Raw genomic sequence first — 25,570 nt, forward strand, 5'->3', positions numbered from 1 at the left:
CAATGGCCCGGCAACAAGTTCTACACTTATCAGCCAAAGGCAGGCATTTGCCTGCTCACGGAAACCCTGGTACAGGGTATGCACAGAGCAATGTACTCATGCTATATCTGTGTGTGTTCTAGTCCCCAGAAAGTAGCTGGACAGACCTCTGGATTAGATGACTCGCCAGGAGCCCTCACCCGGAGTAAAGAGGTAGGTTCTCTTTCTCTCACATACAGTCTGTCTACACTCCCACTGTAGGCTTGGCAGGACATGAATCTCTCTCTGGGATGGGACAGGGTGGGGTGGGAGAGGAATCCTGTATCCACTATGATGTCATGCACAGTGACCCTGGATTATACCCTGTGAGGAGATTTAATCCATTAGATTCCTGTTAAATCAGCAGTGATAAAGGCTGTTGGCTCTATTTCAGAATCATGAATAGCATAAGGCCTAGAAGATCAACACAGATTATACTGGTAATTACAGTGCCTTCAGAAAGTATTCACACCCCTTGACCTTTTCCACGTTTGGTTGTTACAGCCTGAATTTAAAATGGATTAAATGTAGATTGTTTTGGTTCACTGGTTTACACACAATACCCCAAAAAGTCAGTGGAATTAGATTTTTTTTAGAAATTGATTACAAATGCAAAGCTTAATTGTTTTGAGTCTAAGTATTCAACCCCTTTTATGGCAAGCCTAAATAAATTCAGGAGTAACAATTTGATCAACATGATTTTTAAATGACTACCTCATCGCTGTACCCCACACATATAATTATCTGTAAGGTCCCTCAGTTGAGCAGTGAATTTCAAACACAGATTCAACCACAAAGACCAGGGAGGGTTTCCAATGCTTCACAAGGAAGGGCACCTATTGGTAGATGGGTAAAAAAAAAAAAACAGACATCGAATATCCGTTTGAGGTTACTGTTACGGGAATTTCATAATTCCTATGTGTGTTCATTAACCAATTCAATTTGAAATCACTCTGTTTCTAAAGATTTGTAAGATCCTTAATTTGCATAAAATAGACAAGAGACCAGTCTTATTAAAATTTGATAATAGTATTTATTCTACAACAGTTATACAAAATATGACGTCATTGGTTATAGAATGAATCTCCTCCTCTCGACCAAGACAAAGCAGGTTCAAAAGTTTATTCCAACCCACTAGCGCACACTCCAGACACACACGATATAGCAAGATTATCTTCTGAAGTCTCACCATTCTCTATCAGACAGTTCCAGATAACGGAAAACCTCGGGAGGCTCTCGCTGTCTTATCTAAACACCCCAGAGTTAAAGTTGAGTCGGTTCAAACATAGGTTAATGATCCTTTTTGCTTACTTAAAACACACAACCCATTTCCTCCAACCTAGTCGGAATGGTGTTTATTATGTTTAATTACTCCTTGTTCATGCTACATAATCCCTTATGAATTAACATTATTAAATCAGATATAATAAAACAGGGTAGAGTTTAATTATAGTTCTGTTTAAATGTAGATATTGTTTATTCATAAAATTCAGTTAATTTACAGCCTTATTCTAAAATGGATTAAATAAAACTATTTCCTCAGCATTCTACAAACAATACCCCATAATAACAAAGCGAAAACAGGTTTAGAAATCTTTGCAAATTTATTCAAATCAAAAAACATACCTTATTTACATAAGTATTCAGACGCTTTGCTATGAGACTCAACTGAGCTCAGGTGCATCCTGTTTCCATTGATCATCCTTGATTTTTCTGCAACTTGGAGTCCACCTGTGGTAAATTTAAATTGATTGGACATGATTTAGAAAGGCACCTATCTATATAAGGTCCCACAGTTAACAGTGCATGTCAGTGCAAAAACCAAGTTATGAGGTCGAAGAAATTGTCCGTAGAGCCCCGAGACTGGATTGTGTCCAGGCACAGATCTGGGAAAGGATACCAAAACATTTCTGCAGCATTGAACGTCCCCATCATTCTTAAATGGAAGACGTTTGGAACCACCTGAGCAATCAGGGGAGAAGGGCCTTGGTCTGGAAGGTGACCAAGAACCAGATGGTCACACTGACAGAGCTCTAGAGTTCCTCTGTGGAGATGGGAGAACCTTCCAGAAGGACAACCATCTCTGCAGCTCTCTACCATAAAGGCCTTTATGGTAGAGTGGCCAGATAGAAGCCACTCCTCAGTAAAAGGCACATGACAGCTGCTTGGAGTTTGCCAAAAGGCACCTTAAGACTGACCATGAGAAACAAGATTCTCTGGTCTAATGAAAACCAAGATTGAACTCTTTGGCCTGAATGCCAAGCGTCACGTCTGGAGGAAACCTGGCACCATCCCTACGGTGAAGCATGTTGGTGGCAGCATCATGCTGTGGGGATGTTTTTTTTTCAGCGGCAGGGACTGGGAGACTAGTCAGGAATGAGGAAAAGATGAACGGAGCAAAGTATAGGGATCCTTGATGAAAACCTGCTCCAGAGTGCTCAGGACCTCAGACTGGGGGCAAAGGTTAACCTAACAGGACAACAACCCTATGCAAACAGCCAAGACAACGCAGGAGTGGCTTCGGGACAAGTCTCTGAATGTCCTTGAGTGGCCCAGCCAGAGCCCGGACTTGAATCCGGTCTAACATCTCTGGAGACCTGAAAATAGCTGTGCTGCGACGCTCCCCATCCAACCTGACAAGAGCTTGACAGGAACTGCAGAGAAGAATGGGAGAAACTCCCCAAATACAGGTGTGCCAAGCTTATGGCGTCATAGCCATGAAGACTCAAGGCTGTAATCGTTGCCAAAAGGTGCTTCAAAAAAGTACTGAGTAAAGGGTCTGAATACTTATGTAAATGTTTCAGTATTTCATAATTCATCAAAAATGTCAAGCATTTTTTGCTTTGCCATTATGGGTTAATGTGTGTAGCTTAATGAGGAGGGGGGGGGGACTATTGAATCCATTTTAGAATAAGGTCTGAATGCTTTCTGAAGGCACTGTATCTGTGGGCAGGTCTGTTTGTGTGAGACTGAGACCTAAGAGTTCTTAAGTCTGCTGGCGGGCTACTTTGGCATATTTTCTACTAGCTCGGTACCTGAGGATAGAGGGCTATTTTAAATCTGGTCTCTGATGTTCATTTTGTGTGTTGCAGGGGGACAAGGCCAAGCCCCCCTGTTTGTAGCTGTGAATACCCTGGAAGACACTCAGGCAGTGCGCGCTGTAGCCTTCCACCCCACGGGAGCGCTATACGCCGTGGGCTCCAACTCTAAGACGCTACGCGTGTGTGCCTACCCAAACACACCACTGGACACCAGGTAATACACACACACACAGTGAGGGACAGACACACAGCCTAATCATTCCTGATATGATTTATCTACTGTTCAACTACTTTGAGCTATTCTGCTGTTAAGAGACTACGATTTAGCCCTCTCTCTCTCCCCTCCCCTCCCTCAGTGGGGTTTCTGGTATGACCAAGCAGCCGGAGGTTCGCTTTAAGAGGAATAAGCACCATAAGGGTTCTATCTACTGTGTGGCCTGGAGTCACTGTGGACAGCTGCTAGCCACTGGCTCCAACGACAAATATGTCAAAGTCCTGCCCTTCAGCTCAGAGACCTGCAACGCCACAGGTAAACTCAATACAAGGGTTGGGAGGCTATTCCATCTCACATACACTCTATACACAGATTAGGATCAATTCCATTTAATTCATCCCTGAAATGACTGACTATTGAGTAAAATCCAATGTACAACTGACAATGAAACTTGCAGTTGTCTTATTTTCTCTTCAACTCTTTTAGTTTGTTTTTGTCTTACTCCCACTCTGTTTCTGTCCCTCTCTCAGGTCCAGACCTGGAGTTCAGTATGCACGACGGTACCATCCGAGACCTGGCGTTCATGGAGGGACCAGAAAGTGGAGGGGCCATTCTGATCAGCGCCGGAGCTGGAGACTGTAACATCTACACCACTGACTGTCAGAGAGGACAGGGCTTACACGCTCTCAGTGGACACACAGGTACACACACAATAATTTGCTCCACAGTACTCATTTACACACACTCATGTACTACTTACTTAATCATATCATATTTCCTATATGGAAAATAAAGGCCTCCACGAGAGAGCGACGTGAGACTGATGATCTGTGCCTTCATCCTCAGGTCATATCCTGTCTCTGTATACGTGGGGAGGGTGGATGATAGCGTCAGGCTCTCAGGACAAGACTGTGAGGTTCTGGGACCTGAGAGTACCAAGCTGCGTTAGAGTGGTGGGCACTGCCTTTCATGGATCAGGTGAGTACTGCTACCTCACACACACACGCGCGTGTGTGTTTCTTTGACTCGCTTACATATGTCTCTCTCTCCTCTCAGGCAGTCCTGTTGCCTCGGTAGCGGTGGACCCTAGCGGTCGTCTCCTAGCGACGGGCCAGGAGGACAGCGGCTGTATGCTTTATGACATCAGAGGGGGACGCATGGTGCAGACATACCGGCCCCACTCCAGTGATGTGCGCTCCGTTAGGTTCTCCCCCGGGGCACATTACCTGCTCACTGGTTCCTACGACACCAAGGTCATGATCAGCAACCTGCAAGGTAAGGAAGACATCTAGTGGCTACGGCTGAAATGGATTCTATTTTCTATGCACAGTTCGAAACACACTTTTTCCTCATTCTGGTACGTCACTGCCTTATTCTAAAATGTATTAAATCGGAGGGGGTTTCTATCATCAAGCTACACACAATGACAAAGCAAAAAAAAAAAAAATGGAAATCTCATTTACATAAGTATTCAGACCATTTACTCAGTACTTTGATGAAGCACCTTTGGCAGCGATTACAGCCTCTTCTTTGGTATAACGCTACAAGCTTGACATACCTGTATTTGGGGAGTTTTTCCCCATTCTTCTCAAGCTCTGTCAGGTTGGATGGTGAGTGTTGCTGCACAGCTGGTTTCAGGTCTCTCCAGAGATGTTCGATCGGGTTCAAGTCCGGGCTCTGGCTGGGCCACTCAAGAACATTCAAAGATTTGACCCGAGGCCACTCCTGCATTGTCATGGCTGTGTGCTTAGTGTCGTTGTCCTGTTGGAAGGTGAACCTTCGCCCCAGTCGTAGGTCCTGAGTGCTCTGGAGCAGGTTTTCATCAAGGATCTCTGTATTTTGCTCTGTTCATCTTTCCCTCGATCCTGACTAGTCTCCCAGTCCCTGAAAAACATCCCCCCACATGATGCTGCCACCACCATGCTTCACCGTAAGGATGGTGCCAGGTTTCCTCCAGATGTGATGCTTGGTATTCAGGCCAAAGAGTTCAATCTTGGTTTCATCAGATCAGAGAATCTTGTTTCTCATGGTCTGACAGTCTTTAGGTGCCTTTTGGCAAACTCCAAGCGGGCTGTCATGTGCCTTTTGCAGAGGAGTGGCTTCCGTCTTGCCACTCTACCATAAAGGCCTGATTGGTGGACTGCTGCAGAGGTGGTTGTCTTTCTGGAAGGTTCTACCATCTCCACAGAGGAACTCTACAGTCATGGCTAAAGGTTTTGAGAATGACACAAATATTAATTTTCACAACGTCTGCTGCCTCAGTTTGTATATACTCTAGAATGTTATGAAGAGTGATCAGGTGAATTGCAATTAATTGCAAAGTCCCTCTTTGCCATGCAAATGAACTAAATCACACAAAAAAACATTTCCACTGCATTACAGCCCTGCCACAACAGGACCAGCTGACATGTCAGTGATTCTCTTGTTAACACAGGTGTGAGTGTTGACGAGGACAAGGCTGGAGATCACTCTGTCATGCTGATTGAGTTCGAATAACAGACTGGAAGCTTCAAAAGGAGGGTGGTGCTTGCAATCATTGTTCTTCCTCTGTCAATCATGGTTACCTGCACGGAAACATGTGCGTTATCATTGCTTTGCACAAAAAGGGCTTCACAGGCAAGGATATTGCTGCCAGTAAGATTGCACCTAAATAAACCATTCATCGGATCATCAAGAACTTCCAGGATAGCGGTTCAATTGTTGTGAAGAATGCTTCAAGTCCAGCAAGCGCCAGGACCGTCTCCTAAAGTTGATTCAGCTGCGGGATCGGGGCACCACCAGTACAGAGCTTGCTCAGTAATGGCAGCAGGCAGGTGTGAGTGCATCTGCACGCACAGTGAGGAGAAGTCTTTGAGGATGGCCTGGTGTCTTGAAGTGCAGCAAAGAAGCCACTTCTCTCCAGGAAAAACATCAGGGACAGACAGATATTCTGCAAAAGATACAGGTATTGGACTGCTGAGGACTGGGGTAAAGTCATTTTCTCTGAATCCCCTTTCCAATTGTTTTGGGCATCCGGAAAAAAAGCTTGTCCGGAGAAGACAAGGTGAGCGCTACCATCAGTCCTGTGTCATGCCAACAGTAAAGCATCCTGAGACCATTCATGTGTGGTGTTCCTTCTCAGCCAAGGGACTGGGCTCACTCACAATTTTGCCTAAGAACACAGCCATGAATAAAGAATGGTGCCAACACATCCTCTGAGAGCAACTTCTCCCAACCATCCAGGAACAGTTTGGTGAGGAACATTGCCTTTTCCAGTATGATGGAGCACCTTGCCATAAGGCAAAAGTGATAACTAAGTGGCTCGGGGAACAAAACATTGATATTTTGGGTCCATGGCCAGGAAACTCCCCAGACCTTAATCCCATTGAGAACTTGTGGTCAATCCTCAAGAGGCGGGTGGACAAACAAAACCCCACAAATTCTGACAAACTCCAAGCATTGATTATGCAAGAATGGCTGCCATCAATCAGGATGTGGCCCAGAAGTTAATTGACAACATCCCAGGGTGGATTGCAGAGGTCTTGAAAAAGGGTCAACACTGCAAATATTGACTCTTTGCATCAACTTCATGTAATTGTCAATAAAAGACTGACACTTATGAAATGCTTGTAATTATACTTCAGTATTCCAGAGTAACATCTGACAAAAATATCTAAAGACACTGAAGCAACAAACGTTGTGGAAATTAATGTGTCATTCTCAAAACTTTTGGCCACAACTGTAGAGCTCTGTCAGAGTGACCATTGGGTTCTTGGTCACCTCCCGGAGCAAGGCCCTTCTCCCCCGATTGCTCAGTGTGGCCGGCCGGCCAGCTCTAGGAATAGACTTGGTGTTTCCAAACTTTTTCCATTTAGCAATGATGGTCACTGTGTTCTTGGGGACCAACAATGTACCTTTCCCCAGATCTGTGCCTCGACACAGTCCTGTCGCGCTACCGACAAAACTCTTCGACCTCATGACTTGGTTTTGCTCTGACATTCACTGTCAACTGTTGGACCTTATATAGACAGGTGTGTGCCAGTTGTGCCTTTCCAAATCATGTCCAATCAATTGAATTTACCACCGGTGGACTCTAATCAAGTTGTGTAAACATCATGGATGATCAATGGAAACAGAATTTCTAGTGTCATAACAAATGGTCTTAGGCCACTGCTACTCGATCTATGCATAGTCACATTCACTCTATATGTACATATTACCTCAATTACCTCCACACTGGTGCCCCGCACATTGACTCTAACGGTACCCCCTGTATATAGTCTCGCTATTGTTGTTTTACTGCTGCTCTTTAACTACATTGTTGGTTAGGGGCTTGTAAGTAAGCATTTCACTGTAAGGTCGACTATTGTATTCGGCGCATATGGCTAATAACAATTGATTTGAATACTTATGTAAATAAGGTATTTTTTTATTTTTAATCCATTTCTAAAAAACCTGTTTTCGCTTTGTCATTATAGGGTATTGTGTGTAGATTTGATGAAAACATTTTTTTATCCATTTTGAATTCAGGCTGTAACACCACAAAATGAGGAGTATGAATACTTTCTGAAGGCACCGAAGTGCACTACTTTCAACCAGGGCCCATAGATCTCTGGTTAAAAGCAATGCACTATGTAGGGACTAGGATGGCATTTCAGACCGTCGCTAAATAGTCTGATGGTTGTTGTTCAACTGTTGTGTGTTGGCAGTCTGACAGTGTTGGTCTAATAATAAAGCAAAAAAAAACTAGACGTATTTATTTGGTTTAGCTGCTTTCATTGACTTATGAGGAATCACTATCCAGGATGGAAAGCTAGCCAGTGGCCAGAATGCCTGAGTTCCATCCCTGCTCACAAGCACATGTATTTAGGCTCTTTGTACACACAATAATGTGTTTTTGTCTGTGCAGGTGACTTGACGAAGCCGTTGCCCCTGACTCTGGTAGGGGAGCACGGTGACAAGGTGATTCAGTGCAGGTGGCACACACACGACCTGTCCTTCCTCTCCTCCTCCGCTGACCTGTCCTTGGACCACAACCCCTCTCCTTCCTCCCTGCTCACACAACCCCTAACACACACACGACCTGTCCTTCCTCTCCTCCTCTGCTGACCGTCACACTCTGGACACACAACCCCTAACACACACGACCTGTCCTTCCTCTCCTGACCGTACCGTCACACAACCCCTAACACACACACGACCTGTCCTTCCTCTCCTCCTCTGCTGACCGTACCGTCACACTCTGGACACACAACCCCTAACACACACGACCGGTCCTTCCTCTCCTGACCGTACCGTCACACAACCCCTAACACACACACGACCTGTCCTTCCTCTCCTCCTCTGCTGACCGTACCGTCACACTCTGGACACACAACCCCTAACACACACGTCCGGTCCTTCGACCGTACCGTCACACTCTGGACACACAACCCCTAACACACACGACCGGTCCTTCCTCTCCTGACCGTACCGTCACACTCTGGACACACAACCCCTAACACACACACCTGTCCTTCCTCTCCTCCTCTGCTGACCGTCACACTCTGGACACACAACCCCTACACACACACACACACACACACAACACACACGACCTCCTTCCTCTCCTGTCCTTCCACACACACGACCTCTCCTCCTCTGCTGACCGTACCGTCTGGACACTCTGGACACACACACAACCCCTAACACACACACACACACACACACGACTCACCGTACCACAACCCAACCCCTAGTACACACGCAGTGGACATGAATAACCTATAATACACAACCTGGATGCACCCTACACTCCCTCACCAGTTGCAACCAACAGGACAGTTTAACCCTCTGGAGTGAAGTCAGTGGTTGTATCAAGGTTTGATTTCATGCTCAGCTCCCCTCACATCAACTGCTTCTGGGAACAACTCTCACTCTGGCAACTGCATCCTGTACTTAGTGGTTCAACGAGTGTGTCTGGGGGGGGGGTACAATGGGGGAAGTGCACCAACTGGAGATGTTTTGCTACAGTACATTGTTTCATATGGTGCCTTGAGTTATCTAGTTTTCACAAGAGCTTTATCAATACAGAAATCCACGTGGGTCCTCTCCATTTCGGGGTCAAAGTTATGTGACATCATTCCAGAAACAAAATGTACATTCATTAGTTTGCACAGTCAGTGTGTTTGTTACAACTTGTTACCATGCTGCTATTATTTGAGAAGAAACCAATGTTGTGATCTAAACTGCTGACTGTGTGGTTCATTACATCAGGTGATCAGTGTGGGATATCAACTTTCGAGTTGAATATGTTGCTTCGATCAATTAGCTGTTGTCAATACTACTAGTATACCCCTAATGTGGAACTTTCCAATGTCTAACGCTACTGTGCAAGTTTGCCTATCGCGTCGCTGGCTTTGTAAAAATAAAATACTTTTTTTGGGGGGGGACTTGTACGTTGTCATGTTTAGTGCAAAATGCTATCTTCGGGCAGATATGGTGTTTTGGTGTTTCTTGCATTGGCTAGCTTTCAAATGGAAAAATACAATACTGGTTTTATCAACATGGAAGGGAATTGCAGATCTACTTTTTGGCTTGGCCAGATGCAGCGTACAGTTAAGTTGTAAGCAACAATCACTTGTATAGCTTTACTTAGTTCTGCAATGTTACTGGTTGTTACCTAGATGGCAGTCTTTGACCATATAAAGGGATTCTTATGCACAATGAAATCTTAGAAAAAGCTCTACATTTATGAACCTGTATTGAGGGCCATGTTTAGTTTCTGTATCTTGTGTTTGCACCAGACACTTATCAAGATGCAGGCTTGAGTTTTAGGCTTTGTTCATCAATTTTAAAATAAGGCCAAACTAATAGATGTATTTATTTATAATTTGTTATTGTCTAGTCATGATTTTCTGTTGATATGAAATAAGATGTTGGTTCTTGTATTTAGCTTTTATAAAAACTTGTTTTAAGTGACTAAGAGAAATGAAAGTGTTGGCTGCAGTGGTATGTAAATAAAAGCCTCTGACCCTTGACTGAACTAGTGTGATTTGATGGGATATACTACGCATTGGCATAGGACTGTAGGTAGTACACACTAAAAGGTCTGAAGTTTGAGATGTATCATTCAAGAATAAGATGTAAGCATACTTCCGGCGCCGACAGATGGCCACCTCACATTCCTAGGAATTGTTTGTCAGAAGCACTTCACTACCCTCGCATTAACTTCTGCTAACCATGTGTGTGACAAATAAATAACATTTTATGGTTCAATTACACACCTCGCCTCACGGTTTGGTAGTTGCCTTGTGGAAAGCTGTGCTTTGACACCTCCAGCTAACGCAACTTTGGGTTTGGTGAACCATTAAGACAAAACAATTTCTATACTAAATAAATGTAGCTTTATTCCTCTGTCATAGAAAATATAGGAAGTACAGAAGAGCATCAGGGACTGTACACATCCACAGGTAAATTCATTATTTTATCAATGATTATTAAGCCTGAGAGCATTTTCTTTTTTTAAATCCTTACCTAAATGAGGTATCCCATCCCCCCCCATTCATAACAACTTCTAACAGACAATTAAATACATTTAGACGCAATTAGGGTTAAGTGTCTTGTTCAAGAGCACATCGGCAGATTTTTTTTTTTTTTACCTGGTCGGCTCAGGATTCGAACCAGCGACCTTTAGGTTACTGGCCCAACATTCTACCTGCTGGAAAGAGTGCTGTAACAGTCTAGTCTACGTCAGAAAAATCTGGTGCAAAATCATATCAACCACAAGGGTAGGTGTAACGGCAGTATGCAAGAGCTTAGAAATAAATGGTAGTAAAATTCTATGGGGTACATAATTGTTAACATAAGACGAGTAGGTTCAGGGCATCATGTTTGTCTGTGCAATTTCACAACATGTCCGGTACAGTTCCAGATCGTAGAGTGCAACGTCGAGTATTCCCCATAAGGAAAGATGGTTCCATAGTCTAGAACCCTTCAGTGGGTTTCTTTTAGAGTTCCTGACTGTTCCCTATAGGCACCTACATTAATGCTAGCAGTGCTTTCAACTGGGAAACATGAGACTTCTGAATCCCACCATGGGCAGGATTATCAACAAACATTATTATTGGAAGCAACACACTCTGCTACAGAGAGAAAAGACCATAGACTAACTTTTCAATGTAAAATAGCCCCATCCACTTGAGTACAGCATCAATGTCATGGACAACTACAAAACACCCTTCCTCTTCCACACTGTTCACCTCCAGAGAGACCCACTCTCCTGGGTTTTCACCCCGCCATCAGGGGCCCTCTCCTCGGGCAAGACTCAGTTGGAGCATGGCCGTGCTGCAGAGGGCAGGGTGACCCGCTGCTCGTCCATGCGTTTGGCCTGGGACCTCATGATGAGGCTGAAGAAGTCCTCGTCTGGAACAGTGGGGCCACGTGCCGGGGGAGGGGCGCAGCGCTGGTCATCCAGACGGGAACCCTGAGGGAGGGATATGAGAAAGTGGAACTTACCTATATGAAAAGGATCCCTTTCAATGTAAAACACAGATGTAACTTTTGCGACAATGTGCCCTGACCTACGAAACACCACCTTAATGAAAAGTGGACTCTATTTAATACACACCTGGCACTTGACGAGCATGTTGAAGAAGTCATCGTCAGGCTCAGAGTTATCTGCATTGGCCATCAGGTGGCTGAGGACAGCCTGGCTTCTGTTCTGGTGGACCCTAAGGACGGGCAAACTACCACCAGCACCTCCACCGTCCTCTAACCGGCAACCAGACCCAGAACCCAGGCCTGTTACAGCCGCTGACTCTGACACAGCTGGAGGAGAGAGGGAGGGAGGGATCAAAGGCACATTTTGCCATGGATTTTGTTGGAAACGGATATAAACAGTCATTCAAGGTCATATAACAGTGTGTGTTTACTCTTACATTTCCTCATGGCTCTGGCTGGAGAGTCAGAAGAGCTCTTGTCCTGTATGGAACAGCGCTGGTCGTCCATCCTGTTGCTCTGGAAACGACTCAGCAGGTCAAAGAAGCCCTCGTCCCCGAGCATGTCTGGACTGGCTCTCTGAGTGAGAATTAAATACTTCATTTTGATCCACAATGAAACATGGGTGTAAGCATAATAGCCACACTTTAATAAGCTATAATTAGTAGTAGTAGTGTTATTGGTAGTAGAGTACTAGTAGCATGGTAGAGTAGTGATAGTAGTGTAGTAGTAGCGGATCAGTATAGTAGTAGTCAGAGTATATAGTAGTAGAGTATCAGTAGTAGAAGTAGTCAGTAGAAGTAGTCAGTAGTAGAAGTAGTTAGAAGAGTATCAGTAGTGCATAATACTCTTCTGCTATCAGTAGTAGAGTAGTCAGTAGAGTATAGTAGAGTATCAGTAGTATAGTAGAAGTAGTCAGAGTATAGTAGTAGAGCATAGTAGCAGAAGAGTATCAGTAGTAGAGTAGTAGTCAGTAGAGTGTAGTAGAGTATCAGTAGTAGAAGAGTATCGTAGTAGAACATAGTAGCAGAAGAGTATGAGTAGTAGAAGAGTAGTTGTAGAAGAGTATCAGTAGTAGAGTACAGTACGAATAGTAGAGTATAGTAGTAGAAGTAGTCTGTAGAGTATCAATAGTAAAAGAGTATCAGTAGTAGAGTATAGTAGTAGAAGAGTATCAGAACTAGGAGAATGGTTAATGGCTTTAGGACTAGATACATCATGTTTTTCCTCTAACCTTCTGTGGTCCCTGTGCGGGGGTTTGTGAGGTGTTACTGGTGTCTTGCAGGACTTTACTGGAGCCCCCAGCCTTGTGCTTCTTGCCCCGCAGACGGCTGACAAAGAACAGCTTAGAGGAGCTCTTAGCCAGGGTGGGTTTAGACTGCTTGGTCAGGATGTCACTGTTCCACTTCTGAGCCTGGAGAGAGGAGAGACACACTTTGAGTACACATCAAACACCTCAAATAGAGAATTGACTCTATACATTCAAAACATTTGAAAGATGCAATGTGTAATTTCACTCATTTCAGGCCACTAAGCCTAGGGAATAGAAAGTTACAGATTGCACCTTTAAACCCAGTAACTTACGTTGATCTTGTCTGGGGTGAGTTTCATGAGCTCCAGGTTTTCCATGCTGTGCCGTCTGCCGTTCCTGGGCCTGGCCCCGTGCAGGTTGTAGTCCATGTCCTTGATGGGGTTCTCAGACAGGGTGGAGTCGTTGGTTCTATAGCTCAGCCCCAGGACCATCTGCAAGTCTGACACGTTCATACGGGCTGTGAGTTCTCCACTCCGGTCCCCAGTCTGAAACACACAGCAAATTAGGATCGACCTTGCTGTAATCAGATACTTTTTTTATATGGACAGGGTTTCTACGACCATGAGTTTTAGCTGACCACAAATGTAGGATTCAGTATAAAATTGTGGTCCTACTCACAAGGTGGGTTTCATGATTAGGGCTGTGGCGGTCACACAATTTCATCCGCCGGTGATTGTCAAGCAAATAACTGTCAGTCTCATGGTAACTGACCATAATTAACAAACACATTTAGCATCTCCTTGCTTCCTACATACAAGCCACGGATGCAGACCTTTGGAACATCTACATTTAAAAATAAAATAATATATAGACTTCACAATCAATCCATTATTTATTTTAGACAGGGCTAAAGAAACATGAAATTAAGAAAATGTAGTCTGGTTCAGAAGAGCAGAACAGCATACTCTGAGTTGTCCTTGTGTTAGGCCCTGATCTGGCTATGCCATATGGCTGTGGGCTACACTAGTTCATTTAGCAGACAAGATTTGCTTAGAATTCCGTGCCATTATTTTATAGTATGAAGAATACAATTGAACAAAGCTGAATATAATAGAAAGATAGAAAGAGAAGGGCTGCTAAGGTACACAATAGTAGATGTTGGTAGATGCTCTTTGGTAAAAAGGGTAAATTGTTCATCAAAAAGAAAGGAGGACCCAGGAACTCTTCATATAATTAATTACAATGCCTTTATTGGTATGGCATGTTAGATGGAAACAAAGTTTAAAAACTGCCACGTTTCAGCTGCTTGGCCTTTGTATTATCATTTCTTTGTACTCCCTGACAATGTCCTCTCTTGAACAGCTTTTTCCAATCAGCCCTGATTTGAATAGGGAGTGATTACAAAATGAATTGGACAACACAGAGTAAGCAATACTAAAACATACCTACAGTCTTAATGTGTAATCAAAAAAGTCAACTCAAAGCATCAGAACACCTAAAAAGGTAGTTCTAACCTTAAATATGACTGGGCAAAGTACCAGGAAGAGGAAAGCCATCTATTCCATAGTACACTAGAACACAGCAAACACGGACAACAACAGTCAAAACATAGCTCAGGGCAATAGAGCAAAAATGTACCCTAAAACACCTAGTGGACGATGGAATAGATGGCTCTCATATTCGAGGTTGAACTACCTTTCTAGGGGTTCTGATGCTTCCAACTTGGAGTTGCATTTTTGATAACATATCTACAGTATTTCATACCTCTTCAAATCAGGGACGATTGGAAAAAGCTGCTTAAGAGGACATTGTATTATCATTTCTTTGTACTCTCTGATGCAGGCCATGCAGCGATAATTATATGAAGAGTGGCTGCGTCCTTTCTTTTTTAAATAGAAAGTGTTTTCTCTTTGAGGAAGTGCGCACATGCAGCTAATCTGTGTTGAGCGGTTAACAAAAATTGGTACTCCTATATGATTAATTTAGAGTTATTAATGTAAATGTAGTTCTACAAAATTTGAGTTATACGTTTAGATTTTTAATACATTCTAAGCCTGCATGATGAGACTAGTGATGACTTGAGCTCAGCTTAGTTTTTTTCAGCTTAGTTTTTTGAACCCCGGCGATTTTTTTGTGCACTTCATCAGTCTCTCATTCACAATTTGACAAGCACTTGATAATGCTTTGAATTTCACGGTGGCATCCCCTTTGTGGCTGTAATGCACCCGAAAAAATGCCATGCCTTTTGCGGCCAGTGGCCGTTGTCCCAGAATGCTGCGTTGTGCCCTTCTCCCTGACACAGAACCCAAACCGGCTGCGCGTGTGCGCCATCGTGCATAAATTAATTTTGTCCCCCACACCAAACGCAATCACGACACGCAGGTTCAAATATCAAAACAAACTCTGAACCAATTATATTCATTTAGTGACAGGTCAAAAAGCATTAAACATTTTGGCAATTTAGCTAGTACTTGCTAGCTAATTTGTCCTGGGATATAAACATTGAGTTGTTATTTTACCTGAAATGCAGAAGGTCCTCTACTCTGCCAATTAATTCACACATAAAACGGTCAACCCGAATCGTTTCTAGTCATCTCTTCCTTCCAAGCTTTTTCTCGTCTTAACTTTCATAAATTATGTGCATTGCCGACACTGACATCGTCACCCACGTGGGTATAACCAACGAGGAGATGGCACGTGGGTATCCACTTCTAATAAACCAATGAGATGGGAGAGGCAGGACTTGCGGTGCTATCTGCGTCAGAAATAGAACTGATTTCAATTTTAGCCCTTGGCAACACAGACGCTCGTTGGCACAATAATTGAAAAACATAATTTATTTTTGCAACACTCGTGCACGTGACATGAGCGGTGCGGTCAGCCTGTGAGTGCTGCACATTACAAAGGACCTCTCACTCACATGGCTCTTCATCACGTGATCGGGTATTTCTCACAGGCTACAAGTGAAGACCGACACATCAGGGACGCAACTGTGCACGTCCTTATCCAATTCTGAGGTGCATATTAAAAGATAATTGAGGAACTGTTCACATTTACTTTAAAATCAGCCATCAAGATATGTATGCCTAACAAACAGCAAAAGCACTATGTCAATCTACTATCCCCCTTTATAATCCAAGATGGCGTAGCAGTCAGACGTCTTTGTCCTGTCTTTTTATTCGCATATCTTTTTTAAATATATTCCTAAACCTCTAAATACTCTCCTGCAACCAGCCTCACACAATGCGGCGTGGATCTATATTTTTCTAAAGTATTTCTGTTTAATTTGGATCAGGAATCCCTCAACTGAAGCTAGCCAGATAACTACCTACCAGCTATCAGTCAAGAAACCATTCCTAGCGGTCATCAGCTAACCTTTAGCTCGGCAAGCTCTCCCCAGTTTCGTACAATGTGACTCAAACCAGAGCAAAAAGGACCTATTTTTTTCCCCTCGCCATATCCCCGGATTCCTACCACAAACTGAACATTTTCATCTGGATTTTTGCAACTAGCTAACCGCAATCCCGGGTGACTACTCCTGGCCAGCGTTTCCATCCCGGAGCAAGCACCAATTAGCCTGAAGCTAGCCTGGCTAGGGCTCTTGGGCTACAATATCCGGTCCCCTTCTACTGCCGGTACGGTGCACGGAACCCCGCCGATCCTCTACGACTGGAATACTGACATAATCTGCTCGAAGATTCCAACAGGCCGACATCCGCTGAAGGCCCATTCTGCTAACCATGGCCTGCTAGCTACCTAGAGCTACTTGGAACCCTACTAATCCACGACTGGTCTAGCGACGTTACTTCACGAAGAGGCAAAAACAGACTTACCTCCATCGCGACGTCCCCCCAAGGCCCTTCTGCTTTCTTGATAGCCCCGGTCGACTACCTGCTAGCTTGCCTGCTAACCCGGTCTGCTCACTTGCTTGCCCGGTCTGCTAACTGTCTGAATCGCCATGTCCCCAGCCAGCCCAACCACTCTAGGACTCATATGTTCACTTGGCTACGCATGCCTCTCTCTATCAATATGCCTTGTCCATTAATATAAAGGTTAGTGATTAGTCTTATTTCACTGTAGAGCCTCTAGCCTTGCTCAATATGCCTTAACCAACCATGTTGTTCCACCTCCTACATATGCAATGATATCACCGGGTTTAAACGTCTCTAGAGACAATATCGCTCTCATCATTACTCAATGCCTAGGTTTACCTCCAATGTACTCACATCCTACCTTACCTTCGTCTGTACACTATGCCTTGAATCTATGCTATCGTTCCCAGAAACCTGCTTCTTTAACTCTGTTCCGAACCTGCTAGGTGACCAGTTCGTATAGCCTTTAGCCGTACCCTTATCCTACTCCTCCTCTGGTGATGTAGAGGTTCATCCAGGATCTGCAGTGCCTAGCTCATCTCCCACTCTCCAGGTGCTCTCATTTGTTGACTTCTGTAACTGTAAAAGCCTTGGTTTCATGCATGTTAACATTATAAGCCTACTCCCTAAGTTTGTTTTACTCACTGCTTTAGCACACTCTGCAAACCCGGATGTCTTAGCCGTGTCTGAATCCTGGCTGAGGAAAACCACCAAAAACCCTTAAATCTCCATCCCTAACTAGCATTTTCCGCCAAAATAGAACTGCCAAAGGGGGCGGTGTTGCAATCTACTGCAAAGATAGCCTGCAGAGTCCTGTCTTAATATCCAGGTCTGTACCCAAACAATTCGATATTCAACTTCTAAAAATGCACCTTTCCAGAAACAAGTCTCTCACTGTTGCCGCTTGCTATAGACCACCCTCTACCCCCAGCTGTGCCCTCGACACCATATGTGAACTGATTGCCTGCCCCCCCCCATCTATCTTCTGAGCTCGTGCTACTAGGTGACCTAAACTGGGACATGCATAACACCCCTGCCATCCTACAATCTAAGCTTGATGCCCTCAATCTCACAAAAATGATCAATGAACCTACCAGGTACAACCCCAAATCCGTAAACACGGGCACCCTCATAGATATCATTCTAACTAACTCCCCCTCCAAATACACCTCTGCTGTTTTCAATCAAGATCTCAGCGATCACTGCCTCATTGCCTGCATCCGTAATGGGTCTGCGACCAAACGATCACCCCTCATCACTGTCAAACGCTCTCTAAAACACTTCTGCGAGCAGGCCTTTCTAATCGACCTGGCCGGGGTATCCTGGAATGACAATGACCTCATCCCATCAGTAGAGGATGCCTGGTTATTCTTTAAAAGTACCTTCCTCACCATCTTAAATAAGCATGCCCCGTTCAAAAAATGTAGAAATAGAAATAGTCCTTGGTTCATTCCAGACCAGTCTGCCCTTGACCAGCACAAAAACATCCTGTGGCGTTCTGCATTAGCATCGAATAGCCCCCCGTGATATGCAACTTTTCAGGGAAGTTAGGAACAAATATACACAGGCAGTTAGCTGGCCTTAGCTCTCCTTTTTTAGCTCTCCTTTTTTGCACACAAATGTGCATCCTGTAGCTCCAACTCAAAAAAGTTCTGGGACACTGTAAAGTCCATGGAGAATAAGAGCACCTCCTCCCAGCTGCCACTGCTCTGAGGCTAGGAAACACTTACCACCGATAAACCCACTATAATTGAGAATTTCAATAAGCATTTTTCTTCGCTGGCCATGCTTTCCACCTGGCTACCCCTAACCCAGTCTACTGCCCGGCACCCTCCACAGCAACCCGCCAAAGCCCCCACCATTTCTCCTTCACCCAAATTCAGATAGCTGATGTTCTGAAAGAGCTGAAAAATCTGGAACCCTACAAATCAGCCAGGCTAGACAATCTGGACCCTCTTTCTAAAATGATCTGCCAAAATTGTTGTAACCCCTATTACTAGCCTGTTCAACCTCTTTCATATCGTCTGAGATTCCCAAAGATTGAAAAGCTGCTGCGGTCATCCCCCCTCTTCAAAGGGGGTGACACTCTAGACCCAAACTGCTACAGACCAATATCTATCCTACCCTGTCTAAGGTCTTTGAAAGCCAAGTTAAACAGATTACCAACCATTTCGAATTGCAGCGTACCTTCTCCGCTATGCAATCTGGTTTCAGAGCTGGTCATGTGTGCACCTCAGCCACGCACAAGGTCCTAAATGACATCATAACCGCCATCGAAAAGAGGCATTACTGTGCAGCAGTATTCATCGACCTCGCCAAGGCTTGACTCCGTCAATCACCACATTCTTATTGGCAGACTCGACAGCCTTGGTTTCTCAAATGATTGCCTCGCCTGGTTTACCAACTACTTCTCTGATAGAGTTCAGTGTGTCAAATCGGAGGGCCTGTTGTCCGGACCTCTGGCAGTCTCTATGGGGGTGCCACAGGGTTCAATTCTCGGGCCGACTCTCTTCTCTGTATACATCAATGATGTCGCTCTTGCTGCTGGTGATTCTCTGATCCACCTCTACGCAGACGACACCATTCTGTATACCTCTGGTACTTCTTTGGACAATGTGTTAACTAACCTCCAGACGAGCTTCAATGTAATACAACTCTCCTTCCGTGGCCTCCAACTGCTCTTAAATGCAAGTAAAACTAAATGCATGCTATTCAATCGATCACTGCCCGCACCTGCCTGCCCATCCAGCATCACTACTCTGGACGGCTTTAACTTAGAATACGTGGACAACTACAAATACCTAGGTGTCTGGTTAGACTAAACTCTCCTTCCAGACTCAGATTAAGCATCTCCAATCCAAAATTAAATATAGAATCGGCGTCCTATATCGCAACAAAGCCTCCTTCACTCATGCTGCCAAACATAGCTTCGTAAAACTGACCATCCTCGACTTCGGCGATGTCATCTATAAAATAGCATCCAACACCCTACTCAACAAATTGGATGCAGTCTATCACAGTGCCATCCGTTTTGTCACCAAAGCCCCATACACTACCCACCACTGTGACCTTTACGCTCTCGTTGGTTGGTCGTCGCGTCATACTTGTCACCAACCCACTGGCTCCATGTCATCTACAAGTCTCTGCTAGGTAAAGCCCGCCTTATCTCAGCTCACTGGTCACCATAGCAGCACCCACTCCAGCTGGTATATCTCACTGGTCACCCCCAAAGCCAATTCCTCATTTGGTCGCCTTTCCTTCCAGTTCTCTGCTGCTAATGACTGGAATGAACTGCAAAAATCACTGTTATTGACTATGTTTTGTTTAATCCATGTGTAACTCTGTGTTGTTCTATGTGTCAAATTGATATGCTTTATCTTGGCCAGGTCGCAGTTGCAAATGAAAACTTGTTCTCAACTAGCCTACCTGGCTAAATAAAGGTGAAATAAAAATAAAACACATTTGATTTGATATTTTCAGCAAACTTAACATGTGCAAATATTTGTATGAACATAACATATAACAACTGAGAAATAAACAGGACCAGTTCCACAGACATGTGACGAACAGAAATTGAATAATGTGTCCCTGAACAAAGGGGGGGGGGTCAAAATCAAAAGTAACAGTCAGTATCTGGTGTGGCCACAAGAATCATTAAATGCTGCAGTGCATCTACTCCTCATGGACTGCACCGGATTTGCCAGTTCTTGCTGTGAGATATTACCCCACTCTTCCACCAAATCACCTGCAAGTTCCCAGGCATTTCTGGGGGGAATGGACCTAATCCCTCACCCTCCGAGCCAACAGGTCCTAGACGTGCTCAATCGGATTGAGATCCGGGCTTTTCACTAGCCATGGCAGAACACTGACATTTCTGTCTTGAAGGAAATCGCACACAGAACAAGCAGTATGGCTGGTGGCATTGTCATGCTGGAGGGTCATGTCAGGATGAGCCTGCAGGAAAGGTTACCACATGAGGGAGGAGGATGTCTTCCCTGTAACGCACAGCATTGAGATTGCCTGCAATGACAACAAGCTCAGTCCGATGATGCTGTGACACCGCCCCAGACCATGACGGACCCTCCACCTCCAAACGATCCCGCTCCAGAGTACAGGCTTCTGTGTAACGCTCATTCCTTTGACGATAAACGCAAATCCGACCATCACCCCTGGTGAGACAAAACCACAACTCGTCAGTGAAGATCACTTTTTGCCAGTCCTGTCTGATCTAGCAACAGTAGGTTTGTGCAACTGTGATGTCTGGTGAGGACCTGCCTTACAACAGGCCCTCAGTCCAGCCTCTCTCAGCCTATTGCGGACAGTCTGAGCACTGATGGAGGGATTATGGTTTCCTGGTGTAACTTGGGCAGTTGTTGTGCCATCCTGTACCTGTCCCGCAGGTGTGATGTTCGGATGTATCGATCCTGTGCAGGTGTTGTTACAAGTGGTCTGCCACTGCGAAGACGATCAGCTGTCCGTCCTGTAGCTCGGTCTTAGGCATCTCACAGTACAGACGTCGCAATTGATTGCCCTGGCCACATGTGCAGTCCTCATGCCTCCTTGCAGCATGCCTAGGGCATGTTCACGCAGATGAGCAGGGACCCTGGGCATCTTTCTTTTAGTGTTTTTCAGAGTCAGTAGAAAGGCCTCTTTAGTGTCCTAAGTTTTCATAACCATGACCGTAAGCTGTTAGTGTCTTAATAACCGTTCCACAGGTGCATGTTCATTAATTGTTTATGGTTACTGAACAAGCACAGGAAACAGCGTTTAACCTCTTGATGCTATCCGGGGTGACTATTTCAGGCTTTAGCATGAAAAACGTTCCCGTTTCTAAACAAGATATTTTGTCAAAATAATGCGACTTGCATATAATTGATAGCTTTTCTTAACAACACTGTCATCTCAGATTTTCAAAATATTTTTTGAACCATAGAAATTGACTAATTTGATGTAAGAGTATCCAGGAAATGAGCAGGATTTTGTGTAGGCTGTGTTTTCAACATTTCTCCTTATATGGCCAGATAACCAAATAAATAAAATCATTTACCTTTGAAGAGCATTGTGATGTTTTCATATCATTGGAAGATTGACCAGCCACATTTACCAAATGCGCAGTGTGTCCTGCGCGTCTGAAATGGTGGTAAAAGTCAGCTGCATTGCGTATTTTTCCATGGAATTTAGAGAAAATGCAGTCACCTACAACGTGAAACTTTTTCCGGATTAACAATGAAGATGTGAAAAAACACCTTGTTTGATTCAATCAACGTTTTTTCCATGTTTTCATTGATATTATGGAGTTAATTCGGAAAAAGTTTCTGACCCATGGAAAAATACTGGCAGGTGACTGAATTTCGGTTCGTTTCGGTAGCCAGATGCGATGTACAAAACGGACACGTTTCTCCTAAATGTGGTCTTTCAGGAAAATCTTCCATTTGGTATGTAACTGAGAGTCTCAATGCTGCAAACACCTTGGGGAAACTCTTCAAAGGTAAATGATTTTATTTATTATCTGGTTTTTGTAAAAGATCATGAAAGACAGAGCTCAAAATGCTTGTCATTTCCTGGATGCCAAGTCATCTTGGTTTTGCACAAATTAGTCAATTTCTATTGTTCAAAAAGATAATTTGAAAATCTGAGATGACAGTGTTGTTTTCGAACAGTAGCTAAGCTTGAGAGCAGAGCATTATTTTGACAAAATATCTTGTTTTCAAAATCGGGAACGTTTTATTCCAAAAAGCCTGAAATTTAGCGATCCCGGATCCGGGATGGGGAAGTGTAAGAGGTTAAACCCTTTACAATGAAGAACTATGAAGTGATTTAGATTTTTACAAATTATCTTTGAAAGTCAGGGTCCTGAAAAAGGGACGTTTCTTTTTTTGTTGAGTTTATATGTGACATTTTGTTTTGATTTAGAATAGACCATTATCATGTACCTGTCTCAAAACAGGAACAGTGGGAGAAAATACATGTCATCTATGCACTTAAATAGTTCATTTTCATGCCAGCCAGGTAGGCTCCTGTTGTAAAGAGAAGCAATGTGCTTAAATTCTTGCGTCGAGCAATCCCGGATCCGGGATTCTATTTATAGCCTCAAGCTCATTAGCATAATGCAACGTTAAACTATTCATGAAAATCGCAAATGAAATAAATATATTTGCTCTCAAGCTTAGACACTGTCATCTCAGATTTTCAAAATATGCTTTTGAACCATAGCAAAACAAGCATTTGTGTAAGAGTATTGATAGCTATTTAGCGTAGCATTTAGCGGGCAACATTTGCACAAAAACCAGAAAAGGATTCAAATAAAATCATTTACCTTTGAAGAACTTCGGATGTTTTCAATGAGGAGACTCAGTTACATAGCAAATGTTCAGTTTTTCCTGAAAGATTCTTTGTGTAGGAGAAATCGCTCCGTTTTGTACATCACGTTCGGGTACCAAAAAAACCACGAAAATTTTGTCATCAAAACGGTGAACTGTTTTCCAAATTAACTCCATAATATCGACTGAAACACGGCAAACGCTGTTTGGAATCAATCCTCAATGTGTTTTTCACATATCTCTTCATTGATATATCGTTCATGGTAGTCTCCTTTCTCCGGTGAATCGCTTGGAAAAAGGACGTGCAGTTGAAGATGATGCACCAATTTCGACGGAGGACACCGGGCGGACACCTGGCAAATGTAGTCTCTTATGGTCAATCTTCCAATGATATGCCTACAAATACGTCACAATGCTGCAGACACCTTGGGGAAACGATAGATAGGGCAGGCTCATTCCTTGCGCATTGACAGCCATATAAGGAGACAATGAAGAACAGAGCCTCAAAAATCATGCTCATTTCCTGGTTGAAGTTTCATCTTGGTTTTGCCTGTAGCATCTGTTCTGGGGCACTCACAGACAATATCTTTGCAGTTCTGGAAACGTCAGAGTGTTTTCTTTCCAAAGCTATCAATTATATGCATAGTCGAGCATCTTTTTGTGACAAAATATCTTGTTTAAAACGGGCACGTCTTTTTATCCAACAATGAAATAGCGCCCCCATAGCATCAAAAGGTTAACCTCTTGAAACTCTGGGGGCAGTAATTCATTTTTGGATGCAAAACGTTCCCGTTTTAAAAAATATATTTTGTCGCGAAAATATGCTCGACTATGCATATAATTGACAGCTTTGGAAAGAAAACACTCTGACGTTTCCAAAACTGCAAAGATATTGTCTGTGAGTGCCCCAGAACTAATGCTACAGGCGAAACCAAGATGCAATTTCATACAGGAAGTGAGCCAGATTTGAGGCGCTGTGTTCCAATGTCTCCTTATATGGCTGTGAATGCGCAAGGAATGAGCCTGCACTTTGTCATTTCCCCAAGGTGTTTGCAGCATTGTGACGTATTTGTAGGCATATCATTGGAAAATTGACCATAAAAGACTACATTTACCAGGTGTCTGCTCGGTGTCCTCCATCGAAACTATTGCGTAATCTCCAGGTGCGTGCATTTTTCCATTTTGAAGAGAGGAGAAACCAAACTGCAAAGAACCTTGAGGATTGATTCTAAAGAACGTTTTCCATGTTTCTGTCGATATTATGGAGTTAATTTGGAAAAAAGTTTGTGTTGTAATGACTGAATTTTCTGGGGGGTTTCTTAGCCAAACGTGATGAACAAAACGGAGCGCGATTTCTCCTACACAAACTGTGACAGAGTCTCCTCATTGAAAGCATCCAAAGTTCTAAAAGATAAATTATTTTATTTGAATGCTTTTCTTGTTTTTGTGAAAATGTTGCCTGCTGAATGCTAGGCTTAATGCTATGCTAGCTATCAATACTCTTACACAAATACTTGTGTAGCTATGGTTGAAAAGCATTTTTTGAAAATCTGAGATGACAGTGTTGTTAACAAAAGGCTAAGCTTGTGAGCCAATATTTATTTATTTCATTTGCGATTTTCATGAATAGTTGACGTTGTGTTATGGTAATGAGCTTGAGGCTATAATTACGCTCCCGGATACGGGATTGCTCGTCGCAACAGGTTAATATTAGGAAAGTTGAGAAGTAAATAGTAGGTCTAGCCTATAGAAAGTTGATGGGATCCTCCTCTTCTTAGTGGAGGCCATTACTCTGTTTTCTTGCCAATTGCATAGCCTATAGAAATGTTTCGCAACCTGAGCCCATGGACTCTCAATTTAGTGTTTTATTTGATTTTTGAAAACATTTGCATTGATGTCAGAGTGATTAGAGGGACAATAGAGTGCTGAGTACCAGGCAGTTAGCAAGTTTGGTAGGCTACTAATGACCATCAGCAGCATCAGAGCTTGGAGAAGCCTAATGACCTTGACTAAACGATCACGTGGACTTTGAATGCCGGTGTGGTGGTCATACGGTCACCGCAAAAGCCCTACTCATGATACTTTATGATTATGTAGTCTACCTCTTTGGAGATCTCCAGGTGTTTCTCAGCAAAGTGCATGGCCTGGTCATGGTTCCCCAGGGCTGTGTGAGCGTTCCCTAAACTCCAGCACGCCCGGCCCTCACCGATCCTGTCGTTGAGGTCCTGTGCGATGATGAGGTGTTTGAGGTGGTAGTCTATAGCCCTATCGTAGTCCTGGAGCAATGTGTAGGTGTTTCCCAGACTGTAACAGGCCTGAGCCTCTACAGCCCGGTCCTTCAGCAGTCTGGCCAGCTGCAGAGTCCTCCTGACAACCACAACAGATCACTGGCTCTC

The 25,570-nt window shown here is 43.9% G+C and overlaps 2 protein-coding genes across 4 annotated transcripts in view; one reads left to right on the forward strand and one right to left on the reverse strand.

Moving 5' to 3' along the window:
- Positions 1–8,762, forward strand: part of LOC135510440 (WD repeat-containing protein 47-like) — a 31,738-nt gene extending 22,976 nt beyond the window's left edge. The window contains exons 11-19 of the mRNA XM_064931359.1: positions 123–196; positions 1,121–1,129; positions 3,126–3,273; positions 3,416–3,588; positions 3,804–3,974; positions 4,120–4,251; positions 4,330–4,548; positions 8,162–8,232; positions 8,442–8,762. Coding sequence (XP_064787431.1) covers positions 123–196; positions 1,121–1,129; positions 3,126–3,273; positions 3,416–3,588; positions 3,804–3,974; positions 4,120–4,251; positions 4,330–4,548; positions 8,162–8,232; positions 8,442–8,513 — 1,069 coding nt within the window. The 3' untranslated portion in view covers positions 8,514–8,762. The remainder of the gene's footprint in view (positions 1–122; positions 197–1,120; positions 1,130–3,125; positions 3,274–3,415; positions 3,589–3,803; positions 3,975–4,119; positions 4,252–4,329; positions 4,549–8,161; positions 8,233–8,441) is intronic.
- A 1,872-nt stretch (positions 8,763–10,634) lies between these two features.
- The window catches only part of LOC135510252 (G-protein-signaling modulator 2-like), a 28,528-nt gene continuing 13,592 nt past the window's right edge, over positions 10,635–25,570 (reverse strand). For all 3 annotated transcript variants that reach the window (XM_064931066.1, XM_064931053.1, XM_064931060.1), the window contains exons 7-12: positions 25,277–25,541; positions 13,315–13,527; positions 12,965–13,144; positions 12,171–12,309; positions 11,861–12,060; positions 10,635–11,716 (exon numbers count right to left, since the gene is read on the reverse strand). In XM_064931066.1, the coding sequence (XP_064787138.1) occupies positions 11,558–11,716; positions 11,861–12,060; positions 12,171–12,309; positions 12,965–13,144; positions 13,315–13,527; positions 25,277–25,541 (1,156 nt within the window). In that variant the 3' untranslated portion in view covers positions 10,635–11,557. The remainder of the gene's footprint in view (positions 11,717–11,860; positions 12,061–12,170; positions 12,310–12,964; positions 13,145–13,314; positions 13,528–25,276; positions 25,542–25,570) is intronic.

The sequence above is a fragment of the Oncorhynchus masou genome, chromosome 3, assembly GCF_036934945.1.
Source record: "Oncorhynchus masou masou isolate Uvic2021 chromosome 3, UVic_Omas_1.1, whole genome shotgun sequence".
In the NCBI taxonomy this organism is placed as follows: Eukaryota; Metazoa; Chordata; class Actinopteri; order Salmoniformes; family Salmonidae; genus Oncorhynchus; species Oncorhynchus masou.